Source organism: Nymphaea colorata, chromosome 7 (assembly GCF_008831285.2).
Source record: "Nymphaea colorata isolate Beijing-Zhang1983 chromosome 7, ASM883128v2, whole genome shotgun sequence".
In the NCBI taxonomy this organism is placed as follows: domain Eukaryota; kingdom Viridiplantae; phylum Streptophyta; class Magnoliopsida; order Nymphaeales; family Nymphaeaceae; genus Nymphaea; species Nymphaea colorata.
Window position 1 is genome coordinate 19,303,795 of NC_045144.1, and position 21,436 is coordinate 19,325,230.

The 21,436-nt window shown below is 38.2% G+C and overlaps 1 protein-coding gene, 2 non-coding genes and 1 pseudogene across 5 annotated transcripts; 2 read left to right on the top strand and 2 right to left on the bottom strand.

Annotated features, from left to right (window-relative positions):
• Positions 1-269: 269 nt before the first annotated feature.
• On the bottom strand, positions 270-3,740 carry LOC116257272 (non-specific lipid transfer protein GPI-anchored 1-like). 3 transcript variants are annotated; one of them, XM_050078647.1, is made up of 4 exons: positions 3,309-3,740; positions 953-1,021; positions 735-846; positions 270-566 (listed from the first exon to the last, which is right to left on the bottom strand). In XM_050078647.1, exons 1-4 carry the CDS (start codon positions 3,646-3,648, stop codon positions 500-502), a joined length of 588 nt encoding a protein of 195 aa, XP_049934604.1. In that variant the 5' UTR covers positions 3,649-3,740; the 3' UTR covers positions 270-499. The 3 variants fall into 3 exon arrangements, with proteins under 3 accessions (XP_049934604.1, XP_031489747.1, XP_049934605.1); XM_031633887.2 differs by having other exon boundaries at positions 270-569; XM_050078648.1 differs by having other exon boundaries at positions 512-638.
• A 6,513-nt stretch (positions 3,741-10,253) lies between these two features.
• On the bottom strand, positions 10,254-10,346 carry TRNAY-GUA (transfer RNA tyrosine (anticodon GUA)). The gene is made up of 2 exons: positions 10,310-10,346; positions 10,254-10,289 (listed from the first exon to the last, which is right to left on the bottom strand). It is a non-coding gene; the product is annotated as a tRNA-Tyr (tRNA).
• A 1,871-nt stretch (positions 10,347-12,217) lies between these two features.
• On the top strand, positions 12,218-12,332 carry LOC116258214 (U5 spliceosomal RNA). Its single transcript, XR_004173634.1, has one exon. It is a non-coding gene; the product is annotated as a U5 spliceosomal RNA (small nuclear RNA).
• A 7,731-nt stretch (positions 12,333-20,063) lies between these two features.
• Positions 20,064-20,894, top strand: LOC116257189 (acetolactate synthase 1, chloroplastic-like; annotated as a pseudogene).
• The last annotated feature ends 542 nt before the right edge of the window (positions 20,895-21,436 follow it).

Below are 21,436 nucleotides of genomic sequence, written 5' to 3' on the forward strand. Positions count from 1 at the left end.
CACATTTATTACTGTCAGCCTTTTCAAGAAACAAAATCTGAATATTGAGTACAGGTGTGCATAATTTACGCCATAAAAGTGCACAAACTAAATATTTTTTCCAGGATAGGGCCCAAACTCAGTAGTTGTGTGCACAGAACAGGAGGAATGTGGCATTCAATAGGTTGGACAGGTTAGAACTCAACTGGATCAGTTATTCATAATTTTTGCTTTGTCTCGTCGTGGCCCGGTCATGTCTTATTTAATTTAGAAAAATATTTCATCCAAAATAAGAAAAGAAAAGAAAAATCATTCAACTGTTGTTCAGACCATCTAAAAATCCAACAGGAACAAGGTGAACAATGTGATCCACATACGTTTCAAACAATTCAGGAAATGGTAGCTTGAAAGAGTTCACATGAAGAGGACAAAAAAGCATCCAAGCAAAAAGGACCGCCATGGGCTGCTGTGTCCTTTACAGAAAGGAAAGACAAAATAGCAAAGCTTCTCTCTGCTGTCCTCATGGCCAGGTTAGGAAGATGACGAAGAATGCAGCGACAGCGACAGAAACCGCGTAAATGGCGAAGCTACTGAAAGGCAATTGGATACTATAAGCAGGGGCGGAGGGAGGGGGGGCCGCCTAGGCCATGGCCCCACCCCTGGCCAATGAAAAAAAAAAAACTTTTACATTGAAAAAAATATTATTTTTTAATCACTTTATGTATTTTTTATATTTAAATTCAGTTTGGCCCTACCTGGATCCAGAGGTTGGACTGTTCTGGCTCGACCGTGGACTATAAGCATCCGAAGATGGCGATCCTGCACTGGTTGTGGTTGTTGTTGTTGTTGATACCTTTGGTGGAGCGCCTACACCAAGATGATGATCCAGTTGATCATAAATTTCATGTCACGAACGCTTGATCTTAGGCAAAAAATGTAAAATTGAAAGAGTATAGGACTTTGAGATGCAGACCTGGAGCTGGAGTAGCTGAGCTGTTGAAGAGTGCGTAGTCCGGCGAGTTCGGCGACAACTTCAGTTGTGCTGCAACAGTTGAAGGTGATGCCATTGTTGTAGATAGGGATGTCAACCGACCAGATTCGGATCGGATACATCTTTAATCATATCCGTTTTTTAGATATTCATATATTCGGATTCGGATTCAGATTCGAATTCGAATAAATCAAAGTCATATCTGAACCCGAATCTGAAATCCGATTTTACAATCTGAATCCGATTTTACAATCCGAATCCGATTTTTATATTTATATCCGAATCTGAATCCAAATTTTGAACCGGATTTTGCCATTTTCTAAGTATTAGATAGAGGATATTTGTCTAAAAATGAATCTGATCCGAATCTGTATCCGAATCCAATCCAATATTCATGTATATCCGAATCCAAATCCGATCGGATGTCATTTATTAAATCCGAATCCAATCCGATTTCTTAATCGAATATTAAATTTTTATCCATATCCGTTTTTCCGGATCGAATCGGTCGGATATCTGATTCAAATCGAATATATTGACATCCCCAGTTGTAGGACGAAAATCGCAAAAGATCTTCAAGTTCAAATCCCAAGATTTGCAACCTGTTTGCTTCATCATGCATATTGTATGAAAAGGAAACTGATAGTTACAACATTGGCTCAATGGTGGAGCCGCATGCCCCTTAAAATTTCTTTATCTTTACATGCATCTACAAAATTTTGTTTCATATATATATATAAACTGAAGCATGACTTCGACATTTTGAGTCCTCCAATGGAGGGAAAGAGGGGGCCCAAAATCAGGAAAAGAGAAAGTGAAAAATTATTTAAAAAAAAAAAAAACTAGACAACATTTAAGCCATTCGATCAGACGGCTCTATCATTTTGACAAATAAATGCAAGCACGAGCATAAAAATTAATCGGCGGATCCGGAGCCGGTGGCTCTTAATGGAAAGATAGCCCTTATTGGTTCCTCTTAAAATTTATTATAAAAGGCCTGCATCTCTGTGCTTCTCCCCAAAAAAGGCCTTAAAAAAAAAATAGCAGAGCTTAAAATAATCTTCGCTATTGTACCAAATTCAACCCCTCCATAAATCCAGTCTGAATTTAAAATCTTCATTTGGAATACAACCTAAAATTAATAGTTTGGTGCAAGTGTGAATTTCAACTATCACACATTTGAAATTTCTTCAAACATGAAATTCGTGAGTAATCAAAGACACCCAACTTAAAAGACTATAAGAGGGTAATAATTTTTAAATACAAGAACGTTTTGATCATTTCGAATTACAATTAAAAAAAAGAAAAAGGAAACTGGTTCATCAGAATCCTGCAGCAATCACGCATATTGAGTGTCTTCTTCCTTTTAAAAAGAAGAGAACCTTTTTAAGTCACACCAGCCATGGGAGGTCTCATGCAGATGGGCATGGCCGTCGCATCGGCGGCGGCGGCCGTGCCGGCGGAGGAATTAAATAAACCTTGCCACTATCGTAAAAGTCAGAAATCGAATCGAATCGGTCCTTTTGATTGTAGAGCCATTAATTTACTCGTGAATCGTGTAAAAATAATTACAGCAATGAAAATATTTTATCAAATCAATTTGGCACAAGTGCCCGATTTTTTATATAAATAAATCAGCACTTGCAGGAGGTCACATCACCAGCAAACCTTAGAGTGTCATATTTGCAAAAATTCAAAAATTTTGTATCTAAAATTAAATATTTTAGTGTAATTTATTCTGACATTTAATTAAAATTTGACTGTTGTTGGCACTAATTTAGTTCTTGCAAAGAAGAATTTTTTACTCTACACCAAATTCAATTCAATTTTATTTAACCAACAGGAAATATATCACCATGTATTTTAATACGTTTATATTGAATTTTATACATTAAGAAAACAGAATTGAGAGAATACGACAATAATTTCTACTACCAACTTCAACTTTCGTCTTTTCCTCGAAAAAAAAATGATGGGATTACTCGGAACCAGCGACAGAGTTTATTAAGGAGAAAGAGAAACAGCAAATGCTGGAAATTTTCCGTCTCCATCTTGGAATAGGTAAGGTAACCGAGAAAACCCATGTGCAGCGGCGACACGATACGGCCACTGTGACCCCGATTAGGTCTCATATTAGCGGATTTTTCCGGCGGCTATGCCGGTTTGTGGACCGCCTGCATAATACCGATACAATATGTATCGGGGAGATATGATCTGACAGGCACCGGTACTACCTATGGCAAGAACAGCGGCAGGGGAACCCTCCATCAGGAGTGATGAAGGGTCCAGAAGGAAGCTGCAGGAACACAAATGGTGGAGGAGGAGGGAAGGAGCTCACCTGGGCAGTCGGAGATGGAGGTGTTCTGAAGCTTGCAGACGTTAGGGAGGGACAGCATCCTGGATCTGTCGAGATTGAGCTGCTTGACGGCGTCGTCGCCCTTGAGGGTGGCGGCGAGGAGGTAGCAAAGGCACGCGGCGTCCGCCGTCCTTATGTCGGTGACCGACGCGCAGCACTTCGCCGCGGGCTCGTTGGTCGACTTCTGCGCGTACGGGAGGCAGTCCATCAGCTTCGTCACCTCGGCCTGGCACTTTTTCTGCTCGTCGGCGGAGAGCTCCGCCGACGACCGGCCGACGACGGCCACGAGCAGCAGCGCCACCACCAGCAGCGTCTTGGCCATCTCTCTTTTCCCGGTCTCTCTGTGTGTGTCCTTGTAGAGAGAGAATTTAAAGCCGCAGGCACAGGCAGAGAGAACCGAAGACTGATGAAATCGATCTTAAAGATGTTCCAACAGTCCAAATTAAATAGCGAGCGAGTGACCATAAAAACCCTTCACTTATTTGTTAATGACGAATGGAGTCCTCATTTAACTTTTTCTTTAAAAAAAATCTCTCTTACTTGTGTTTTGGTTTAGATTTGGATCATCACATTTGGATCTGGATTGAATTTGGATCCGTTTATAAAATATCTTGATGACATTTGACTTTGGTTCTGAGGTTTATCCTTTTTTAGCTGATCCGGATCTGTAACGTGTTTCTCCAAGGAAAGTGAGCGATGAAGAGAGAAAGAAAAGTCTAAAATTATATAATTCAAGGGACTGCGCGTGTTCTCCTGTGCCGTAAAGAACAAAACTTCCTTGTCCCCTTCCTTGAAATTATTTTCTGCGAATTCAATCGTATAAATGCACTTAACTTGACCAAAATTTAATGACAGGAAGAAGTCATGAAAATGATCTGAATGTAAAGAACAAAACTTAAGTCATATAATTAAATCTTTACATAGAAGTTTCACAATTTTTTGTCATATATTTATTAGTCTTCAAGTACAACTGTCAAGTTGGATTCATTGAATACAACTTTAGGTGGTTGAACACTATATATATATATATATATCTACGTCCCCAAGTAATTTAGTTAACCACATGGCGCCTCTTTGGACCAATTCTAGATGACTAAATAAGTTAGCCTCTCGGCCTTTAGAGAACGACACCGACATTCTTTGCCGGAAGGCGGCGACCACCATGCCCTAGGAGGACAACATCATCGGAAAACTTAGAATTCACGATCCTCACCCTAGAAATCTCATGGCAAAATGTAGATATATACTAAACAATTCAATCACATGAATAGGTAATATATATGGTTCCTTAGCATTCATGCTTGGGTACCAATCTTCAAGCACAAGGCTGGAGCCAAGGTAGGGCCGGCTTGTGCCCTGACCCACTTCAAATTTTTTGAAAAAGAACTTATATATAAATTTTAAAAAATTTCACTTGTTTTATATAAAGATTTTGAAAAATGATATTTTGGCCTTAGTTGGGGTCGTCATTAAATATCATTTTAGTAACTGGTGGGTGAGAGAGAAGAATGCATTAAATAAGGGTCAACTTAATTGAGTGTAAAGTATTTATAGGGCATAAGACTGAAGGAGGTGATGGGCTAACCACCCAGATGGCTGGCTGTTGTGTTCAATGCAATGGATTGCTTCTTCTTCTTTGATGAGAGAGCAACAGTTGGCAGGCAAGTGCAGTGAGCCTTCCTTCCACATTTATGGTTCCAAAGGCCAAAAAATGGTGAGCTGCCCACATGGAAAAAAAGGAAAGTTAATGAAGTGATTTTTTTTAAAAAAAAAAAATTGTTCTTTCCTTTTTCCAATGAAAAAATTAAAGAAAAATATTAGATTTGTGTGTTTTTTTAATAGGCAAAAATAATTATTTCAATAGGTGCAACTTGCTAATGTCTAAAAGTAGTCTCCGGAAAATTTGAAGAAGTCATTAATGCATATTGATTAGGTCAAATTTGGTCAGAAGGTCAAGAGTTTAATATTAATGCAGGTCAAATTTGGTAGAAGGTCAAGAGTTCAATATTAATGCAGGTCAAATTTGGTCAGAAGGTCAAGAGTTCAATATTAATGCAGGTCAAATTTGGTCAGAAGGTCAAGAGTTGCAGCCTAGACCATATGGTTGGTCCTGAAAAGAAAATCTTAGTCTCTTTGGCTTACTTTACATAAGATCGAGCTTGAACCGAGCTTAAGCGAAATCGGTTCAATATAATTTACATAATTAAAATATTAAAAAAAGTAAATGAGGGACCCGAAGTCATTAGCTTCTTTCAAGGCAAAGCCACAGTCCCAAGCTACATGCTATTATTTTTTCTTGTCATACTTGCATTATATATTCAAGATATTTATTAGGCTGTGGTTAAATAGGGAACAAAATTGTGCATAAGATATTTTGTCCAAGATTTGGATATCTTATTGGTCGGTCTCTATCAAACACAGAACAGTGTCTCTCAACTCTTAGTCAAATACGTCTTATATTATCCCAAAGTTTCGGGTTAAAATTATGGCATCTTTTAGAAGTTATGAGAAAAAAATCATAAACTTTTATCTCATGACATCTTATCACACCACATCCAAGCATGCCCTTAGTGTGTGTATGGACAAGTGGAAGAGGACGCCTCATAAGAAAATTTTGAAATGTTATTCTCCATGCTTTTATTAGTTTGCACTTTAAGGCCGTGTTTGGTAGCTTCAAATCTAAGATCTGAGGCTCATACGAGATCTGCATTGGGAGATATCTAGTGAACAAACTGTGGATTTCAAATCCATAATTTTCAAACCCGTTTTACACTGAAAGGCCATAGATCTGAGATACAACAGATCGGGGAAGGGGTAGATGAGAGATCCAAGATTTTTGAATCCGGGTATATATATATATATATATATATATATATATATATATAAAGATGGGCAAATCAAGCATGGCCTTCGAACTTGCAATGAATACCCGATTATTCGGGTCCGATTATGGAAAATGAAGTTATGATGTTCGATTTTGCATCTGTATCTGAATCTGGATCCAAATTAGATCTGTATCAACTTGAAATTGGACCTCGTCAGAAAGTTATTCCATGCTATCATCGTATAAAAAAACACTTAATTCATATTTGATAATAGCAAGATCGGACCCGTAACAAGACCATTCAAAATTAAAAAAAAAAAATACTTTTTTCTTTTTTAATATTTTTTTAGATTTCTCTCTAGAAAGAGAAAGGAACTGAGTTGTGATTGTTTCCTTCAAGTTTTCTGTTAAAAATTTATCTCTGATCGTTTTTTCATCTTGTCAAATTCAATTTTCTCAAGTTGTAAACAGATATCATCAAGTTTCATATGATGCAATTTTGGTATAAAATAATAAAAAAGAGAGATTGTATAAATCAGTCAAAGTGAGCTGAAATTTATGAAAATTTTCGTGTAGTCAGCAATTAATAGCTAGAGTAACCGGTGAACCTAGACCAGCAGTGAGCTTATGAACTGAATGTGGTAAAAGAGGAAGAATCGACAAGCAACCAACTTGAAAAGTATTCCTGAAAATGGCACCAAAGGACGTCGTTGTTTTTGGTCCTCCAAGTTCCCAGAATTCTTGGTCACCAAATCAGAAACCCTAAGCAGGCGTTTCGCGACAATAACCATTTGTTACTGTTACTTAAATTTGCTTGGGGCAGATTTACGAAGCACTTTGTTATAGTATTTCATAAAATTATCCAAATCTTTGGAGTAGATTCATGGAACAATAATAAACTGTTTTCATTGTTAAGCGGTAACAACTTAGGGGCGTTCGGGAACAGTAACATGTTGTTGTCGCTGCCGAATGACTCCTAAAAGGAACTTAATTCCGAAAGAAAGATGATGAATTGTTTTGAGTTGGATCAAGCTTTTTTTTTTTTTTTTGACCGGCAACCAGCTTGATTATCTTGGCAGATTTTAGTCATGGGTAAGTCTAATTGCCAAAGCACATGGCGGGGCAATCGCCGCACCAGAAATCCTAGGGAGAGAAGATGAGTGATCTTCAGTTGTATCAAGCATTTCTGGCCGGGAATTAACCAACTTGATTATCGCCGAAAATGGTTCACAAACCCAAACCTTAATCATGGCCAGGACAGATTGTCCAAGTTCCTCAAACTCATGGTGGTGCAACCATTCACCAAATCAGAAACCCTAAAATAGTTGTGAGAAAAGGATGATAAATTGTCTCAAGTTGCATCAAACATCTCATATGAATAAACAATTCGATTGTTACACATCCCAGGAGGTAGAGCATGACATCAAGCGTTTCTTTTAGGCAGACAATTTGATTATTGCAGAAATTGGTGTCCAAATCCCGATTTTAATTGCCTCCAGGTGTAATTGTCCAAGTTCCTGAAAGCTCATGGTGGTGCAATTGCCAATCCCCTAAAAAGCTTGAGGTAAGTTCCATCCTAAACCGGTGAAACTCAAATGTCAATGTTTTTTTTGCATATGTATCTGTATAGTTATTTTTCCTTCATTTTGGAGAGAGAGTTATGTAATTTGTTTCGTGTATGTAATGAGGTATGTAGGATGGTGAACTTTATTTATTATCAATATGTACGAGTATAAGATAATGTTTATGAGATAATAAAAAAATTATAATATGATAAGATAACAGACGAACGGATGTTTGAGGTATCGTTAAACATAAATATGAGATAATATTTATGAGATAACGCTAAACATAAATATAAGATATTATTTATGAAATAATAAAATATTTATAAAATAATGAGATAATAGACATACATAAAGATAATAAAATATTTATGAAATAATAAAAATAATAAATAATGTTATAAATGAAAATAATAAAAATACTTTTTTACTAAATATATTGATATGGATATACAAACCGATAAGTTTTATTTTATTCAATTCACAATGTATTCGTGGTTTTTTTTTACCAGTTTTTTTATTGAAAGTATTTTTTAACATTATGACACATGAAATTACATGTGTCCGCTGATATAATCAGCTTCACCTTCTCCCACCACAACAGACTTGTCACTGCAGGTTCAATCGTAGCCGGAGGTTCTCACTGCTGCATACTTCTCACTGCAACTTGTCTCCTTCACCAGGTAAACCATACTTTCCCCTTTCGTTCTATTGCGTCATATGTGCTCTTCCACCGGCAACTAAGAGTCGCCATCTCCCTCGCACGTCCTCAGCATCACTGCTCAACCAGAAGACTGCAAAAGAAGAAGACGAAGATTGCTGGAAAAGCCCCAAATCCATTAACCTAATCGTTGTTTAAGATGTAAACTCATTTATTTGACCTCTTTTATCAGATTTCATCTGTTGTTGCAATTGCTCTTGGTTCCTTCATTCGTTGTGTGGGTTTGATTTGGAGGAAAGGGATCGATCTTTCCTTGAGGGGAGAAGAGGGATTTTGGTCGTTGTGTTCTGTTTTCTTGAATGCTTCAGACTTATGATTCTGTTTCGGTGCTAGACAAAGGACGCCTTACACTGGATTGTCAAAGCTTGGAGGAACAAACTTTCTTGCTGGGAGATGAATCTGTACATGCATTTGTCTTGAAGCGTTCAACGTGAACATCTGAGAAAATTCAAATGCTTGGTGTGTCAATAATTTGCAACCTTGGGGTTTTTGATGAAGGAAATCAGTGTCTTGGGGAATATATCTCATTGTCTATTGCTTGCTGCAGGTAGTGAACCATTGCTGGCTTTTGAAATATGGTTGGTAAAGTTTTTAGTAGAACGCACTGTGTGTTCAAGTAATATCTTTCTTAGGTTTGAAATATAATAGACATATGTTTACACATGTATAAAAAATTATAGATGATTCATGAAAGGATAGAGCTTAAGCCTGGGCGTCGGACCGGGCTGTTGTCGGGCAGGGAAAAGCCTGATCGGGGCTGGGCCCGATAAGCTTACCCGGATCAACTCGATTCGGCTTGTTTAAAATTGAAAAATAATTTTTTAAAATGTTTTTGTTTTAATAATGTATATTTATTATTAACAAATATATTTTATATTTAAAAATATTTATTTTATAATTAAAAAATTATTTCTTATTTTTAAACGGATCGGGGAGGAGCTAGACCGGGGCTATCAGACCAGACCCCACATGGGCCTGGGCCCCACATCAATTTTTTTTTTAAATATATGTAAACTTTAAATGATATTTTAACTCATGTAAAAAGTTAAAAAGTTTGTCCTCGCTGTTCGCCCGTCCAAGGGATGCTGTTTGATAGCGAATTAAGAAAATGGAACGTGTGTGTCCTGCTCGGCTGTTCCCACGAGTTCCATTGCTGTCAAACGGTGTCTTAGGGACCGTAACTTCTAGAGAATACTCCAGCTGAATGGTTAGTTACCATACAGTAAATTAATTCTAACCGAGGAACCTACCAATAAAATACAAGTAAACCCAATAAACACGAAAACAATCCAAATCTACCCTAGTAAATTCTAGAATTTATCCTCGCTATACTCCTAAGTCTATGGATTCTACCTAGAAAAATAGGCACCAATCCAAATCTACCCAAGTAAATTCTTGAATTTATCCTAGCTATATTCCTAAATCTATGGATTCTACCTAGAAAAATATTAGAAACTAGAGACCCTAACTACAATCTAGATTAAGTTAAAAATCTGCCTAATGACTGAACTACCTTCTAGTCCTATGCTAGAAATTTTATGTGGTGCACTACATTAAATGCAACACTAAATAACAATCAAAATAAAATATAATGCAATGCTAAAGAAAACGTCCTAATTGCTATCTTAACATGGGTGGTTAATATCAGGCATTCAAACGCTATCTTAACATCTCAATACATAAACTACAGCCATGTTTTGCGAAAGCTGACAACAAGAAGGCGCACGATACAAAAATTGTATACGGCAACATTGTTTTGTAATATGTAATCCCATCGTAGTGTTTTGGAAAAGAGAGTAAGAAAAGGACAAAAGAATTCCGACCTGCCGGATTCGAACCAGCGACCTAAGGATTAGCTGACGAGCTTTGCCCACTACAGTCCTCCGCTCTACCAACTGAGCTAAGGTCGGTCGTTGGACGATTGCTGAAATCATTTTTATTCTTTAAATTTCGAAGGTTCCACCCGCGTCAAAGATGTCATTAATGTCCTTGTGCGACTTACTCACATGCCACATCAACACGTCTTAAGTTATTGACTCGACAAACGAGTCAATGGATAGGATTTAAATCCGCTATATGGTTTACCAAAATTGATTTATGAGATGCACACATATTCGGATTCAAATAAAAATCAAAAGAAGTTACGCCATATTTAGAGTATTTCGGTCTAATATCTTATCCGAATTCGATCCATTGACAACCTCACCGCTTGTTCTCTTAAATTGGTAGGTTATTAGCAGGTTTTCAGTTCTTTTTTAAGAGTAAGTTTCTAAGTGTTTCTCCCCTGCCTTCACTGGAAACACCACTTTACGTCCGACTTGCTCAAACACTCATGTTTATAGGGGTCTCAGAATTGCAGAAATAAAGCGTTGCAAAATGTACAAATATGCGCAAAGTATACGACATAATTACGTATAAACATCTTTTGATGGTGGGTCAAATACTCAATTAGTTGCACAATTGACCACATCTAAAACATTGATTATGGCAATAAATATGGATGTCAACATGTCCACCTTGCATTAGATATCCGACCGAACTATTTCGGTAAAATTGGTTATGGAAAAAAAAATATCCGATTAAGAAATCAGATCAGATTCATATTTAAGAAATGACATCCAATCATATTCATATTTGTATATTTGATCGGATTCTGATTAAGATAGGATTTAATTTTAAATAAATATCCTATATCCAATATCTTTACATTTTGAAAATAGGTTGAAACTTGTCAAAAATTTGGATTTGATGTGATTGTCATGCATTTACAAATCAATCTGGATCATCGTGGCCAGCCATCTAAATCCGATTAAATACAAAAATTTGGATATGGCTTTGTAGCTTTTATATTTTAATATGAAACTGATTTGAGATCAAATAAAGCAAGATCCAAATATTTAGATAAGGTAACATGTAGTTATATCCGACATGGATCTGATATATGTGCTTACCCTTACTTATATGTGGCTCCATGAAAGAGAAGATTGTTGCATGAAGGAGATGGCTAGAGATGCATTCTTGGGAATATGAAATGCATCATACTTCTAATGAAAGGTAAGTAAAATCTATTGGTTGTTGGGTTGTGATCATTTAGATCCAGATCCAAACCTTGCATTTTGAACCGAACCTTAATCAACAGGGGCAAACCAGAGCCAGACGGGCCAACCATCGATTGAACTCTGGTTTCCTCCTTGATTGGACCAACAAGAGACTGGATCCAGATCATGATTAAATGGATACAGGCTCCTAAGTGGAAGCAACCTCCTTTGTCATTCTTTGGTTGCAAAAATGTTTGAATCTGCACCCAAACTCCATTAGAAAATGTATTCAAGTCTTTCCCAGTGTTGGTGGGAAGATCGTAAATGGACTGGGTTCAAATCAACCATATACATGAAAACTTGGATTCAGATCAAAGTCGACAAAACGAAGGAATCAAAGTAAAAATGGGTTCAAGAATTAACATTGATACTTTTCAAAACCTAGTTGCACAAGATTTGGTATCTACATGAACTTGAGTTGGATTGAATCTCAATCATATGTCATATTTCTATTCATGTGAATCTTATTAATAATCAGATCTAAATTTCTTTACCATCCTTGTCTAAAAGAATTCAAAATCAAATCGGGTCAGAGGAAGGGTTTGGGTCAGGTACCGAGCGAGTAACGTTGTGAGTCGTGTTCTTCGATGTCTTAAAAATTTAGTCCTGTATCGATCAGAGGAGATGTTGGGGTCTGCTTCTCTACTATATAAGCGGACGAAAAGAACGGTGGAAAGGCACGCAGCCGCGTGGTGAGAACAGAGCGAACTATTCTTTCGCCTTTTACTAAAGAATACCGTGTTCTCTCCACTCGAAGCGGCATACGCCTATTTTTGGAGGGCTCTTCCCCTAACGGGTGAAGGCCCTAACAATTTTTTAATTCAAAGTTTTGTGCCGTCGGTTCCTTGTGGTATGGCCATTGTCTGGTCTGGAATCTAACGGGATCTGCCGGTTCGTAAACGATCCAAACCTTCTTATCGGGTCTGATAGTTTGAGTGCTGATCATGACGAAATGTTTTCGGATTCATCTCAGAGATCCAACCACAAACTTAACCAGTTTGACTATTGATTGTGTAAATAGTCTAGGCGTGGACATGGCCCATACTCGTTCCCGGATCCAGGTTGTACCTGATTTGTGGACCAAGTTCTGTGAAATACTATCAAATCCATAAACTTTTTAGTGTAAAATAAATGGGTACAGGACAATATTTTGAACTTTGCGCCACTCTAGACCTGCTTGGTAGGTAAAAGATCAGGCATAGGTCCAGACTTGGTACCTGCAGGTTTGATCTGGATCCGAATCCACCTGGTCAAGAGATCCTCCTGTTCACGTTGATTTATTCGGCGTTCTAGATTGAGAAGTGCAAGACTCAATGGGTTCGGATACGGATCATCAAAATACTGATAGCTGGATTTGGCCTGGACCCTGTACCGCCATAGAAAAACTATGCTATTTGAGGGAGACAACAAGTTTCAAGGGTCCCTTAACAAAAACACCATACCGAATGCATAGACGATGGTCATCATAATGAACCTTGCAGTTTTTAGCGGCTCCATCCATGAGTGCATCATCAGCCTTACCATGGAGCACCATACCAAATGCATTTCATGTTCATCATCATGAGCCCCAACATAAAATACCCTAAAGCCACAAATTTTAATGGCTCCATCGCTACAGTCCACATCCTGAACCACCAAACCGAATCCATTCCATGCTACACCAAATGGTAGATGTGAAGACCATACCAAATGTGTACCATGGTTTCTTCATGACCCTTACCATCAATCATCTACCATCATCACGATGTATGCACATGCAGCCATAAGCAATCATTTTTTTAGTCCTGTATCGATGATGAGCAGGTGGAAAGGCTAGAGGGCTATAAAAGGAGAAGGATACCTGGCATGGCATGTGTGAGCCGGAAAAGGCAACTCATCAATGGGTGAATGCCTAAACTGACTACATAAAGTGGTTTCCAGGATACCTGGAATGTGTGAGCCGGAAGCAGCCATCCGTGACGCTATCCATGATTCCGATAGTTAAAATGGTTAGCAGGATACCTGGAATGTGTGAGTCCGTGACGCTATCCATGATTCCGAGAGTGCAGAGACCAAGCCGGAAGCTGCCATCCGTGACGCTATCCATGATTCTCCGAGAGTTAAAATGGTTAGCAGGATACCTGGAATGTGTGAGTCCGCGACGCTATCCATGATTCCGAGAGTGCAGAGACCAAGCCGGAAGCTGCCATCCGTGACGCTATCGGGACTCGGAAGAGACCAAGCCGGAAGCTGCCATCCGTGACGCTATCGGGACTCGGAAGAGGGGAAAGCAGGGGAAGAAAAGGGAAACCGCCAGGAGGCATCGGGCCAGGCATGGTCGGTCCCGGGCCGAGACCCAGGATATCGAGCCGGCCCGCCCGATGCCTTCCTCCGTCTTTATCCAATCTGGCCCGGCCCTTCTTCCCACCAGAGATTGCAGTAGCAGAGAAAGCGGGAGAGACCATGCCCGGCCCGAGATTATCAATAGTTTATTATTATTTATAAAATAATAATCAGATGTAAGAAAGAACATTTAACGCAAGTATAAGTATAAGATAATGTTTGGAGACAATGAAATAACACAATCAATATAGTAAAAGAAAAAAAACTTTTTTTTACTATTTAAAAAGGTATATTGATCATAAAGAGGTATATTTGATTATTATGTTTATACCGACTAACTTTACCATTATCGAATTCTCAATTTTTTTTTTCGTTTTCTTTTGTTCTTACAAAAATAATTTCTTTTGTCTTAATCATTGGTATTTTTTGTCATTATTAAAATATACAAGAAATTGCATGCACGAGAACCTCGCATATAACCCAGCTTGGGTGAACAACGGGTTTCTATAGTTTTTATAAAAATTTCGTTTCCATCCCTTTCATAAACATAATTATAGAAAGAGGTTTACAGCCCCTTTTTCTGCAATTTAGTAAGTTTGCATGTTTACAAGCTTTTGAAGAAAAGTTTTAAAGTTTGGAAAATATGTTTTGAGTGGTTTTAGCTTTTGGAAATTTTAAAAGAGGCTTTCAAATAAGGGTGAGCATCCGGCTGACCCGGTAAAACTCGACCCGGGTCGACCCGTCGGGACCGAAGCCCGGCCCAATAGCCTGCGTCCCGGCCTGGGCTTGACCCAGCCCAGCTCGTTTGATCATAAAAAAATATTTTTAAATTATAAAATAAATTTTTTATAATATATAATATATTTTTAATAATAAAAAATATTTTTTTAATTATTAACGGGCCATGCCGACCGGGTAAGCACCTGTACTGGGTACCCAATTATATTTTCCGTAGCTGGGATGGTTTATTAACTTTGTCTATGTAGACTAAAATGGGTAGGTGAAAAATCAGACCTCTGGGCTAAATAACTTGGAATCTAAACCAGGTTGGATCTGGACCCGAGTTCATCAGATCATGTATTCCAACTCACACTCAATTAGTCTGTGTATTAGCATCAAAAGTATAGTCTGGGGTATACCATAATTTTAAGGTGGATTTACAAAAGACTCATATAGTGTTCTTAATGCCAAACAACTACAACTCTCCATAAAGAATATGGATTGGGACAATCAAGATACCAGAAACTAGCACTATGAAACGATTTTCAACGGCTCTATGGTAACTAATGCATACATTACCATGGTCATCCTCATCAGTTTAGGATGTTCATGCATGGAGCTGAGCAGAGTGGTGAAGCCAAGATTTTTCATTATGAGGGGCAAACTATAGTTTTGAAATTTTAGTAAGGGTCAAAATATATTTTTTTAAATCTTTTATATAAGCTAAATGAAATTTTTTAAAAACTATATATATATAGTAATCGTTATAAGCCTTTAAACATAACATAGTAATCGTTATGAGCCTTTAAAGTTGGCTTCTTACCTTTTATTGAAAAAACAAAATTTACATGTACAAACAAAAAAGTGCACAAAAAAATTCAAAAAACCAAATTTATAAGAAGAGAAAGGGATAACCCTGAAATGACTTACAACTCTCTCTAACACCATTTAGAGGGTCAAAAACTTTAAGGAGATTAATCTCACTTCCAGTGATAGATTTACATTAAGCACTGTAACAAAAACCAAAACAAGACATCTTGGAGTCTTACAGCTGCTCTCAAGTGTTTATTTCCATTTTAAAGAAGTACCGAGAACCTCAAGCAGCCTACTATTCACCTGTGAAGAACCTGCGAAGAAGAAGTGAAAATGGTTTCAAGTAATCTGCAGCATCTAATTGGGACACTTTTCCTTCAAAAATATGCTGGTGTATAGACAATTTCTATCTGGAGGAGCAGATGCAAATCATCTGTGTACCAGATATGGTTGTGGGAGGCTCTCCTAGCAGCGATCGTATCAGCAGAGCAGAACAGTTTCTCTCCACCTGTTCGAGAACTCTACAACGCTTCCTGTTGCAGAAAATAAACTTACTAGCTTTTCTTTTTGAATTGATGGTTAACATTCATGAGCCTTTATGTCATACCAAATGCCAACCACGACAATCATAATGGGCTGTCCCATGAGCATCGATACAGTTATGGAAGACCAATAGATACTCTGAGACACCAGAACCTTCAATGGCTCCTTCACCACGTCAACAAGCAAAGGAAAAACCCTTTTCTGGTTGCTTCTCGCACACTGCTTGACGATCTCTCTTCCCGTCAACCGCATCCAGATTTAGGGGCTCATGGACTTCAGTCCTTCTGGCTTTAATCCCTGGGAAGTGCCGAACAGGAATCCCCTCCATGTTTCTTCTTAAGCGGGAAACCTTTTTGTCCTCTTTCGATTTTATTCTGATCGATGGGAGCAGCCTATTTTCTAGCGTAGTCAAGATTTCTCGCAACCATTTGGCGGCGTTCCGGCAAAAATTTGAAGTGGGTACCGGGAAAAGGTGTTTGTCCGGCTGCCAGCTTGGCGGGAAGAAGCAAAAGGGTCGTGTTATAGAGAGAGAACTGAAACTTACAAGAAGAATTTTATGACGTCGTCATATGACGACCTTTCACTTATTTAGTCCTGTATTGATGGGCAGGTGGAAGTGGCGGCGGTGACAGGGCTATAAAAGGAGCATACTGCCGTTGCTCGAAACCATGCCTTTCTCTAAGATCAAGTGTATCTTTTCATTTATTACTTCATCTTTTGCCGAATAGAATCAGACATATATGAGTTTGGCTTTCTTCTTTTGCCGAATAGAATCTGATATATATGTGTTCGGCTTTAGTTATTTCTAAATCTCAAAGAGCTTAACATGTGTGTAATAGCCCGTAATTATGTGCTTTATTTAGTCAGTGACCTGTTTTAAGTTTTGTAGGCAGTTTTTTACTATTATGGTTTTTTTTTTATTCGTTCAATGATTTGGACATTGTCATGATTGGTGTAGTTTTTTATTTCTGGTCTTTCGTTAAGATTATAGTTTTTGAAATTTTTCTTATTTGATGTTTTACGTTGGACATTGTCTTGATTGGTGTAGTTTTTTATTTCTGGTCTCTTAGACCTATCGTTAAGATTATAGTTTTTGAAATTTTTCTTCTTTGATGTTGATTATAGTTTTTGAAATTTTTCTTCTTTGATGTTTTACGTTTATTTTCTTCTTCTATGGTTTTCATTTGCCAAGCGATTGTTATTTACTTTCTTTTGAAGTTTTCTAGTTTGGTATATTCTCTTAATTTATTTAGAAGGACAGTTAGTCTGTTTTTCAAAATATTTATTTCTTTTACTTGTGTTTTTAGATTTTTGATATCTGCTCTATCTTTAGCATCTTCATAAGAACATCGTTAGTCATTTCCGGTGCTAATTTTTTCTTTTACCTTTCCAGTGGCCTCTACTCTCTTGAAGAACATTTGCAAAACTATTTTCAGCGGATTTTGATACTTCTATGACAAAATTAAACAATTTTTTTTATTTACTAACCTTCATATCTCTTTTTTTACTATCGAGTTTTTGCATTTAACCAATGTTTTACCTGTTATTGTCCGTTTTAACAATAAATTTTGTGAATACTATATAGATTTCAAAAAGTAAGAATGCATAATATAATGCTAGTAATTCTTTCCTATCAATTTCTCATTTGCTTTCGTTTTTTTTTTAACTTTCGGAGTGATACCTTCAAAGGTTTTCTTTGGTGTCTCCTTTATATCTATATTTTAATACTGACCCATAACTATTATCAGATGCATCTTATTCTATTATCCAGATTAAATCTTTTGTTTCATCTGGGAATTCTATCTTAGCCTCTTAGGTAGGTTTTACATATCTTTTGACTTTTTTGTATATGTTGTCCGTCAGTTTCATCCCAATAATATTCTTTATCCCTTTTTAACATGGTTTGTAATGGTTTACAGTATTTTGCCAACTTAGGAATGTATTCTCGAATTTGGTTGACTAAACCAAGAAAAATTGTAGTTTTACTTTTGTTTACATTATAGTTTCACTTTCATCATTATATTCAGAACGTCCTTTAGAACGATGAGAAAACACAATATTAGTGTAATTAAAATATATTCGAATTCGGATTTAAATTTAAATTCCGATGAAAAAAATTATATCATATCCAAATCCAACTTTAAAATCTACATCCGAATCCGAATTTTAAGGTACATATAAATTAGACATTTAAGTTATATCCGAATCCGATCAGAATCCGACTTTCAAATTATATCTGAATCCATCCGAATCCGATTTATGACTTTTAAACCATGTGTAAATTATGTACAACAAAATATATAGTATACTCAAAGTGAACTATGGAACCCAATCTTCACACCTTTTAATAACATCTAACATGCAAGACATAGGAATTAGGACTATATCTTTTAAGAACATCTAGCAACCAAACTTCAGTGTTGCCCATGTTATTTTCAGCTTCCCCAACCTTCAATATGTTCTCCAATCCTTCAAGACAAACCATCACAATTCTTATGTCTGGGTACATCAGAAGATCGCACAAAGGTTTGATGCAACCCTGACTCACCAGATACCTAAATAACAATGTTTACCAATTAGGAAAAAAAATGATACAACAAACGAGACAAAAAAACCATACAATAATGTCACACCAGAGGAGGACGGAAATAAAATTACAGAATGCCGCTCAAAAGCATACCACATAACCCAAGCCACCACAAATAATGCCGCACCAGATCACAACTCAGAGAGAAAGAGAAGAAGGAGGTAGTTTCACCAGTTTCCTCCTCCTCACCCCTATGGCCGGTGAAACTACCTTCTTATCTTTCTCTCTGAGTTGTGATATGGTGCGGCATTATTTGTGGTGGCTTGGGTTATGCGGTATGCTTTTGAGCAGCATTCCATAATTTTATTTCTGTCCTCCTTTTGTCCAAAATACCCTCGAATGCCTCAAAACGACTTTTTTCGAGGCCTCGGGGTTCGGGTAAGATAAATCTATTGTACAGTTTTTTAAAATAGTTTAAGTCTGGCATGTTTGATACTGGTGACAACCCATGTGGGGTATCCTCCCTATAAGGGAGTGTAAGTGGAGAAATAATCCCGTGGACGACCTTCACTTGTAATTCACTTCCCCTTCAAACATGTGTTATGTGGGTTTGATTTGGATTAAGTACCAAAATTCAAAACAAGATCTGGCCATTGATATGGGCCATGGTGGGTCGAACCATGGTCCAGAAATGTAAATCATTAAGATTCATTCGGGTTAGATAGGGAATCAAATTCAGTGCAGAGATACATATAGAATCCACAAGTGTGTGTTGACACATGCACATTTATCAAGAACGAATAAAATGTGGTTGAGATAATTATAACACATATTATAATTATAACACTAACAACAACAGATACTATTTTCAAGAAAATTCAAACTATTTTTCGTTTAATTCATTCAAAAAGTTACTTTTGACCCCCCCTCGAATTTCTTTTCTGGACTCATATCATATTTAATGTTAATGTGCCCCAGTAAACTCAATGCTCGCCAAAAATCCTAGATCGTATGAAAACAAGATGATGGCAACTTAGAAAACAAATGCACTGATGTTCATGATCCACAACAGCAAGCTATTTCTGATATTGTGGAGGAGGTTGGCCACCACCGATAGCTTGCTGTCGGTGCCTCCTCGAGCGTCGCTCATGCGTTGCACTGCTGCACGGAAATGAGCATGCGACGTCGTCATCCTAATTTTAACTCACTTAAAGGATCAACTGACTGGCCGAGATCGCCAACGGTAATGGATATTGGCCTGGTGTGGAAGTCCCCATCCTCTTTGGGCTGACCTGGTTTGGTCTCGGTCCGAAGACCAAGCGTGTGGCAACTTGACCCACTAGGCATTCTAATTCATCATGAGACAGCCCACCAACCTCGTAGGTCAAGCCAAGCCAAGGTGGTGGTCCGCTAACTTGGCTCATGCAAGTATTTACTGGCAGGAGGGCCCGGGCCATGGCTCCGGTGAGCCCAGAATTTTTTTTTTAACGTAAAAAATTAAATTTTTTTAGTTTGGTTCGACCCGTTGCTCACTGGACCGAGTTGGGTTTGTGGCGAAGAGGGTCTGAACACTCAAAACATGTTAAGGCCCGTCCACTAAGATCATGACAGCAGTTTTTATCAAAGCCAATTGCACCAAACCTGGATTAGCTGGATCCGTGGGTACTGCTCAGAGAAAAGAGCCAAATCTTCCTTTTAACTCCTCATCTTTTTAGAGTATAAGATTTGCTTTCGGTCCATCGACATGCCGCTTCTGCAGTTGTTGGTGGTGCTTCTGAAAAAGGCTTGAATGAATTGGAGGAACAGAAGAGGAGATGGTCACATAGCTTTCAGTCAGTAGGCGATGCAATCACCCCGCAGTATGCTATCAAAATGCTTGACGAATCGACTAAGGGGGAGGTGATCATCTGGAATCGGGCAGCATCAAATTTGGCGGCGCAGTGGTACAACTACAAGAGGCCTCGGCAGTGGCTGACTTCTGGTGGACTGGGGGCAGTGAAGTTCGGTGTGCCGGCTGCAATAGGAGCCGCGGTCGCCAATCTAGGTGCCCTCGTGGTTGATATTGACATGGACGGCAGCTTCATCATGAATGTGCAATAATTGACCACCATTAGAGCGTACAACCTACCTGTGAATATCATGCTACTGAACAACCAGCATCTGGGTATGGCGGTACAGTGGGAAGATCGAATCGACAAGGCGAACAGAGGGCACAGTTACGTCGGAGATCCAGCAAAAATGTTCGAGATATTTCCGAACTTGGTGAAATTTGCAGAGGCCTGTAATATTCCAGCCACCGGAAGATGTAGGACACTCCAGGGCCTTTCTTGCTGGATGTGATTGTCCCACATAAGGAGCACGTCTTGCTGATGATTGCCAGGTTTGGGGCATTCAAGGATGTGATCATGGAGGGAGATGGCAGGAGAAGTTACTAAAGCTCTGGCTTCATCATTTAAGTGGGATATCATTTGTATATATGTGTAAACCCTGAGGGAAGGAAGACAATGAAAATAAAAACCTAAAGAAAAACAATAACAAGAATAAATACAAGGGCAGAGACGTCGACAGTGTTGTGGAAGTCTGACTGCCGGTGGACAGAGACCGCTTGATGCTGCTGGATGCCGGATCTGAAAACGAGAGTGAGAAATGAAGGGTGCGGCCGTGCGGGTGAACAACGACAGATAGTTCTCTATCGGATCATCTACGTAACCAGCGTACGCGTATGTTGAATGTAGACCTATCAATTATAAAATATTTTTTTAATTATTAAACGATCTGGACTGGCCGACTCAGTTCGCACCATCGGGTAGCCGGCCCGTGGTCCAGGCCTACTTTTGGACCAGTTTTTGGTAAAACATAGATCTATCTTAAAACAATTCTTTTGGATTTGAATACTGTTTAAGCCATTTTAATGATTCTTGCATCTTGTAAGAGACTACACATTCATGTTTAACTTAGGTTATCAAAAAAATTGATT